This window comes from Elephantulus edwardii, unplaced genomic scaffold (assembly GCF_000299155.1).
Source record: "Elephantulus edwardii isolate Elephantulus edwardi_28Jun2011 unplaced genomic scaffold, EleEdw1.0 scaffold00067, whole genome shotgun sequence".
NCBI classification, from domain to species: Eukaryota; Metazoa; Chordata; class Mammalia; order Macroscelidea; family Macroscelididae; genus Elephantulus; species Elephantulus edwardii.
The window spans coordinates 726,090-734,665 of NW_006399817.1; the positions used below are offsets into that span (position 1 = coordinate 726,090).

The 8,576-nt window shown below is 36.3% G+C and overlaps 1 protein-coding gene across 1 annotated transcript in view; it reads right to left on the reverse strand.

Annotated features, from left to right (window-relative positions):
* Positions 1 to 8,576, reverse strand: part of LOC102874581 (NKG2-A/NKG2-B type II integral membrane protein-like) — a 34,064-nt gene that overhangs the window by 8,657 nt on the left and 16,831 nt on the right. Inside the window, exon 5 of the mRNA XM_006888455.1 lies at positions 1,023 to 1,075. Within this exon, the coding sequence (XP_006888517.1) occupies positions 1,023 to 1,075 (53 nt within the window). The remainder of the gene's footprint in view (positions 1 to 1,022; positions 1,076 to 8,576) is intronic.

The window sequence follows — 8,576 nt, forward strand, 5'->3', positions numbered from 1 at the left end:
AATGTAGATAAGAACATTATCATTTTAGCTAATATTTTTGCTTGTTTTTTATTCATATCAAGTTATTGTTGTTAGGAGTCTTTGAATTAGGTTTGATTCATGACTTTTGGGATAATAGATCTGAATTTTATTTTATCTTTTGCCATCGTTATAAGCTCTGATAGGATAGAAACTGTTATTACAGTAACTGTGTCAATGTATCTTGTTGAAGGTCTTCTTCTCTTTTATTAGCCCACTACTTTTCCCAACATGATATCTTTTTCCAAGGACTGGCCCATTCTGACAACATTCATAAAATATTTGATATAAAATTTCACCTTTCTTGGCCTAAGGTATACCCTGGTTGCATTTTCTCAAAGACAAGCATGTTTCAGGCCACAAATGGCAATACTTAAGGATGCTTTTGGCAGAATATTAAATGATCCAAGAAGCATTAAAAGAAAATACAAGGAGTATACAGAGTCATTGCACCAGAAGGAATTGGCTGACACAGAAAAATTTCATGAGACAACTTAGGAGCGAGTGCCTGTGGTGATGAAGGAGGAAGTACAAGCTGCTCTGAAAGAAGTGGCAGGAAACAAGTCTCCAGGAATTGAGGACATACCAATTGACATATTTCAACAAACAGATGCTGCCCTGGATGCGCTCACTAAGTTGTGTCAAGAAATCTGGAGGACAGCCACCTAGACAACTACCTGGAAGAGATCTATAACTTGATGTTAAAAACATAAATAAATACATACATACATAAATGCCAGGAAGGATATTACCCATCTCTTTTCTGCGGAGACACTGATAGGGATTTGAAACTACAGAGAGGTGCTACCTCTACTTTAGCAGTGAAACTGCCTTTAGACTAAGCCACCAGAACTCCCTTCTGACACAAAGGCATCCCTGAAAATTAGAGCTCACGTCTTTAATATCATGTAGTATTAATTTCATACTTTAAAAGGAATATTTTCCTATGCCTTTTAAAAAACTTACAAGAAACTATAACTATGAATGGTAAGGGTATTTATTACACTGGCCATCAACACAACGCAGATGATTCCCACGATCCCAGCCATCATCTTCCCTAGAAGTAATGGGTAGCATACAAACCGAAAGGTGGACGCTTTCAGAAGAATGAACGGATATTTAAAATGTTACATGGAATTCAAATGAACGGTGATAATGTACTTATATATCAGATACTGAACTCATGTTGTGGTGGTTATGTGCCATTGAGTCACCTGCGACCCTATGTACAGCAGCCTAAGCCCTGGTCTTTACTGTGCCAATCTTATTATCTTGGACACACCTAACTCCATTAATCCAGTCACTGAATTCACATCTGTTGTCTCAAAAAATATTGTTACATTTTCAGTGATGTAAAAGTCCGCAGTTGTTCATCTAAAACCACTGATTTCAATAAAAACTGGATAAAATGATTTTTAAGTTCTATAATACCATAGAAAACAGCTCTGGTGGCCTCAGGGCAATAAGCTATGCTGCAATCCTGAAGGCATGCAGTTCAAGGCCACCAGCTGCTCTGCTGCAGAAAGATGAGCAATCTCTTCTCTTGTGATTAACTGCCTCTGAAAACCTGCCAGAGGGTCAGCTGTGGGTCAGTTCTGACCCAGTGGTAAAATCAACAGCTACAACAGTAGAATATAATGTTCATGTCGGGTACTAGCCTCAAAAAAGAGAAGGAAAAAAAGTGAATCTATTTTCTTAAAATAACTTTCCTTGTTTCATATCTCTTCCTACACCTCCTACTTCAGTTATTTTAACTGATAAAATGTTTAATTCTTATAGTGGAGATATTGTCATTATTTTTAAGATCTTGAGAAACATTATTAAGCTCTAATGCCAAATAAATTACTCCCTGCTCTGTGAATGAAATGAAACGATTAGTGTCCTAAAGTTTACTTTGCTTCCCATTTGAGGTTCTTGGTCAAGGTCAGTTTTGAGGCAGTTACTGTTTATTATTTATTTGTGTAGTTGGGAGATGTCAGTCTATGCTCTACAGTAAACAGAATTTAAAAACTAAATCTATACTCAATACCAATAATGTAATAAAATTATTCAGAATTTTGGGCGTATTAAGAATGTATTTTGTGGATTAAAACTTTGAGTCTGTATATTTTGTGACTGCTTATGACCCTGGTACAGAGCTCTGGTGACCTAGTCATGGTGGAATTCATGCTGGTATCCCAAAGGTCACTTACATTAGGTTAGAATCTATCAGTGATTACGGGGGAGAAGGATAAATGTCTTTCATGTAATTTATAGTCTGGAACACCCAATGAGGGTCAATTATTAGGCAGTTTCAACTCTACAGCAATGAGAATTTTGTGTGTATGATCTTGGAAAAACCGAATGTTAACAGAAGTCCTTAATAATAGTTAAGCAATCAAGTACTTGCCCAAACGTGGCACTTTGAATGTACTCAGAGTTGCCCAATGGGTCTAGTGTTGCATACAAAAGGTCTCTATCCTTTTAGGGATATACCTACTATAATAAGTCTATCTGTGTTTTTTACCTGTCTCCTCCAAATGACACACTCTAGCTCAATGAAAGTGAAGAGGATTTTAATTGCTCGCTGCAGAAAATCAAAGACTGCTGGTTTCACTATGGATTATAGCTCAATATTAAGAAAAAAATTTCCCTCACCATTGATTCAATAGACAATGTCACGAGAGATGGAGAAAATAAAATGAAGTGGTCAATTATTTAAATTTACTGAGATATGCAATCAACTTTCTTGGTAATAGCAGCCAAAATATCAAAAAGGCACCTAGCATTGAGAATATTTCCTGGCACATATTTCTCCAGAAATGCAAAAGAACAAAGAATGTTAGTTAAAAAAACTTTTCCTGATCAAGACATGGTATCATCAATTAGTTCCTTTGCATCTGAAAATTGGACTAGGAAGAAGGATTAACAGGGGGGGAAAAATCAACGTCTTTGAATTGTAGTGTTGGAGAAGAGTGCTGAATATCCCATGTTCTGCTCAAATAATAGACAAGTCTAGGTTCAAGGAAGAGTTATTAGGGTGTCCCTTAGAGATAAGGTTGGTAAAACTGTCTCACATAGTTTGGACATGTTATGGGGAGGCACCAGTTCTTGGAAAAGGTATTAGGTTAGGAATGGTGTAGAATCTGGAAAAGAGGAAGACTCTTAATAAGATGGATTGACTCACTGAGTGTAACAATGGATTCAAGCATGTCAGAGACAGCAAGGAGGGCAACAGGATATGGCAAGGTTTAGACATGTTATTCGTAAGACTGTTATGAGTCATAATCACTCAGTGGCACTTAACAACAACAACAACATAGTGTAGAATGGAACAATAAAAATATTTCTGTAAAAGAAATAAAGAAAATGGAAAAGTAATGTAAATTTGAGTTATAAATAAAATCAAATAGTGATTTTATTTAATGGAAAATAAATGATATAGTTCTTTTTATATGCCATTAAGCCTGAAACAGCTCACAACTGATCCTCTAGCAAATGGTCAGAGGCTGCAAATTGCACTGGAGTAAACTGACCATCCTTTTCCCCCCTAACAACAGATGGATTCAAAGTGCCTTCCTTTAGGTTGTTAGCACAACTCTACTCAGTAGACTACCAGAGTTCCATTTTTAAAAAATCTTAAAAATAAATAATGTTTTCAACCAAACACTAAACATGTTTGGATTCATTAAAAATAATCATAATCGAATGCAAATGAGAAATGCTTTAAATATAAACGTAGCCTAAGATGCAAAGAAAAGATAAAAAATATATACTACATAAGATAAACCAGTCTGGTCCTGCCTTCCAGTTCCAGTCTGGGGCTGTTTCCAGTTCCACCCTGCAAGGAGCAAATACTCTGGATTTTGCATCTCCAAAAGCACAAACAGAGGTGGTATAGCACTGGTCTGTGTGTTGCTGTACAGAGGTAACTCGTGGTTGCTGTGATGCTGAAGCCTGTGACAGTGATGTGCCAATCTTGGTAATGGGTACCCATGGTGGACAGTGTTGGCTGGAGCTTCCTGACTAAATCAAGCCTGGAAGCAGGAGTGGCATCCACTTCCAAAATGGCTTGCCTCTGGAAACTCTATGTACGAACAGTGCTTAGGCTGTTCGTTCATAGGGTTGCTATGAGTCGTCTACAACTCGACGGCATTAAACAACAAACAACAAAGATAAACCAGTAGAACACTCATTAGTGTTGCTTGCAACTGTTCCTCTTCCTTTGTGTTTGCCAACTGCAGTGCTTAACCTCACGTGACATATCTACTAATCTAAGAGTGCTCTATTGTACATAGAGTTTTTGAAGGCCTATTATTTTGGAAGTGGATGGCCAATCCTTCTCCCTAGTCTCTCTTAGTCTGGATGCTCAGCTTTAGAGCAATATCTGACAGACAAGTGTTCTTTTACACAGTAGAGCAAATGAAAGATATTTCCTTATTACAAAAGTTACTAAAGAAGAAAGCCCTACAACATATCCATAACTGCTATAATCTTTATTTCAATAAATAGGTTTTCTGAGTATCTATTAGCAAAAGAAGATAAAGGACTACAACCTTTGATAGTAATTGTATCTCAAGATTTTAAAAAGCAGTGGTCCTCACCAGTAGCCTAACGTGTACATCATAATAAACAGAGAAAATATTGAAACTGTTAATGATTTTATCTTGCTTGCTTCAACAATCGGCACTCCAGGTTCCATCAGTAAGGATATCAGAAGACTTACTGCATTAAGTAAGTTTATTGTTGGGTCTTCTTCAAAATACTGAAGAATAATGATGTCAGTTTGAAAAGTAAGGTGCAACTGATTAAGGCCATAATCTTGTCAATCTCATGCTATGTGCCTGAGAGCTGGCCAATGAATAAGGGAGACAGAAGATGAATCAGTTCTTTTGAGTTCTGCTGTTGGAGGAGAGCAATGAATATCCCATGAACTGCAAAAAGAATAAATAGGTACATTTTGGAAAAAGTGTGACCAGAGTGCTCTTTAGAGGCGAGGATGGTCAAACTTCCCCTCAATATGTTGGACATATTATGAGAGGCTATTCCTTGGAAAGAGAAATCATGCTTGGAAAGTTGGAGGGTCAATGAAAGAGAGGAAGTCTCCCTGCAATGAGATGAATTTCCCACAGCAACAATGGATGCAAGTGTGTTAGATATAATGAAGATGACACAGGATAGGGCAGTGTTCAGCTCTGCTGTTCATTAATCCAACATTGCCAACTTGATAGCATCTAACAACAACAAGAGAACATTAGTCAGCCCTTCCCTGTATTGCCACTTCTCTGGACTCTTATCTTTCACAGGGTTTTCCTGTTACTCTAACTAGTGATGGCCAAAGTTAATTTTCTGTAAAGTGGGTTCTTTCAATAGAAGCAAGACTATTCCGAATTCCATTATCGTATATAACACAGTCTGTAATCCCACAGATAATCAGTTTTGGCAGAACCATTGCATGCATGGCAGACAAATCCATATCCAAAGTAAGTGTTTATGCCCTGATAATGGATACTACCCTTTCTTTGATAGATGCTGTCCAATGTAGAACTTGTTATCAGGTTGCTGGCTTGTTATACCTTGGAAAATGATGTCTATTGGGAACTGAGCATCAGCTTCTGTTTCTTTTTTTTTTTTTTCTATAATTAAATTAATCAATGACTGTAGCTAGTTTTACCCTGGTTGGTTAAAACATTGCTGCACCCATTGCCCAGGAATTTTAAATTTGTTCCTATTTTGAGTCATGATCTTATGGTTTTTCATTTTACCCTAGGTCTCTGATACACTTTGAGTTAGTTTTTATGTGTATGATTTATGATGTGGATGACGTTTCACTTTGCTGCAAGGAGATATTCAGTTTTGCCAGGACCATTTGTTTAAAAGACTATTGTGTTATCCCTTTTAACAGGATTATTACCTTGTCCTTAACAATAAAATTATTACATTGCAACTCCCTGGAATACTTTTGGTAGATTGTCTTCCCCCCAGCCCCCTGTACTCTATCTTCTTATACATAAATAGGGAATACTTTCCCATTTAATTATATTGCTTATTGCTTCTTATAGTAGTATTTTGTAGTTTCTCTTATAAAGATCTTATATGCCTCTAAATCGATTTATTCCTAAGTATTTCATACTGTGTATGGATATTGTAAATTATATTACTTTTCTAGGTTTTTTTTCACATTTTTTGTTACTGTAGAGAAATCCAACTGAATTGTGTATGCTATCTTTATAGTCAACTACTCTACTAGATTGATCTACAAGGTCGAAGAGGATTTTATATACATTATCATGTAATCCTAATATAGTGACAGATTCATAACATCTTTGCCAATTTGTATGCCTCTGATTTGTTTTTCATATCTTATTGACCTGTATGGAAGAGAGTGGTGACAGTGAACTAACTATCTTTCCTGGTCTGTCACAAGGAATGTGTTTAGTCTTCCTCTGTTAAAAATTATATTGGTTCATGGTTTTGCTTATATACTTTTCACTATATTGATAATATATTACCCCCTATTCCTATCCTTTTAAGTGTTTTAATCAGGAAAAAAGGAGTTGCGTTTTGTTGAAGGCTTTTCCTTTATCAATTGACAGGGTCATATGTTTCTTGTTCTTTGTTAATGTGATGAAATATATGAATTGGGGTATTTTTTTACGTTGGACCATCCTTACATTTTTGTCATGAGTCCTCTTGGTAATGATGAATTATTTGTTTTTATATTACTGTTAGATTCTATTAGCTAGAATTTTGTTAAGGATTTTTACATTTATGTTCATGAGAGACATTGATCTCTAGGCTTGTTTTTTTAATATCTTGGCCTAATTTTGGTATTAGTATTATGCTTGTATCATAGAATTAGTCTGAGAGTGCTTTATGTTTTTCTATTTTTTTAAATAATTTAAATAGAATTGGTCTTAGCTTGTCTAAAAATAGTTGGTAAAATTCACTCATCTTTGGAATTGCTTGCTGTGCATCTGAAAGTCAAACAATGATTAAAAATGGCAGCAGAAGAATTGATGCCTTTGACTTTTGGTGTTGGATAAAAGTATTGAACATACGGTGGACTGTCAAGAGAGAAAAGAGATCTATTCTGAAGAGGTTGAAACCAGGATGCTTCTTGGAGGTGAAGGTGGTTAAACCCTGTGTAATATACTTTGGACTTGTTGTTAGAAGGAACCAGTTGTTGTATAATGACATCATGCTCATAAAGATGGAGGGTCAGTGCAAGAGAGGAAGACCCTTAAGAAAATGGATTGACAGAGTAACTGCAAACAATGAGTCAAGTTGTATCAGAGGGGGTAAGGTTGACTTAGACTAGACTAGGGCAAGGTTCAGAGCCTTGGTTCATGGACTTACTATGAGTTTTTGTAGACTCCAGGACACATAATAACAACATTGTTCTTTAAGGAGATCTTGGAAAGGGTCTTCACTACTTCAGTGTCCACTTTTATTTAAAATATTTTTAATTGGCTTGCATGCAATTATTAATTTACATTGTATTTTATTCACATGCATTCTAAACAATCTTTCATTTAACTTGTGTTTCATACAATCATTCATGTACATTGTAATTTACATAATTAATTACTGTTGATCTATGCTTAGGATTATGCCATCAACTTGAGTCATCATTGAATCTTTCCTGTTCAAAATTGCACATCCTCAATTGCCCATTAAGCCCCGCTATCCTAGTGATTTCCATTCTTCCACCACATTGTACATTTTCCTTTCCCCTTTTGCACATTTATACACATCTTACTCATTATCCTTCAATTTTTATGATAATGGTCTTATGCAGTATTTGTCCTTACTGAATTGGTTCACTCAGCATAAAGCTCCCTAGACTTGCTCACATTGTGTAGTATTTTAAAAATGATTCTTTCATAAAACCACAATTTATCTATTTCTTTGTTCATGCACATTTGAGCTGTTTCATTGCCCTTGCTATTGTGAAAAATACTGCTGTGAACATAGGTCTACATATTTCCATTCATGTCTCAATTCTAATTTCCTTGGGGTATATTTCTATCAGTGGAATAGCTGAGTCATAAAGGATTTCTATGTTCAAATTTTGAGAATGTAACAAACTACCTTTCAGAGTTATAACATTATACAATCCTATCAGCCATTTATAAGGGTTCCAATCTCTTCGCATTCTACCCAACATTTATTGCTTGCTGTCCTGTTAAACTTTGCTACTGTTTCTGGGGTGAGATTTTATTTTTGTTATGGGAATCCCAGAACACTTGATCGTTCTAATGTGAAACGGATGCTTGGACCAAGTGGCAGTCGTCAGAACAGAGCAAGGAAACACTACATGGTTCAAAACTGGGAAAGGCGTACGCCAGAGATGTGTCCTACCTATCTCCATACCTTTAAAATCTGTATGCAGAACAGATTATCCAAGAGGCTGGGCTCTATGAGGAGAAGTGTGGCGTCAGGAGTGGTGGAAGATCTATTAACAATCTGAGTTATGCAGATGACACAACCCTGCTTGCTGAAACTGAGGAAGACCTGAAATGCTTGCTGCAGAGGGTCAAGGACTGCAGCCTTCAGTATGGATTGAGGCTCAATGT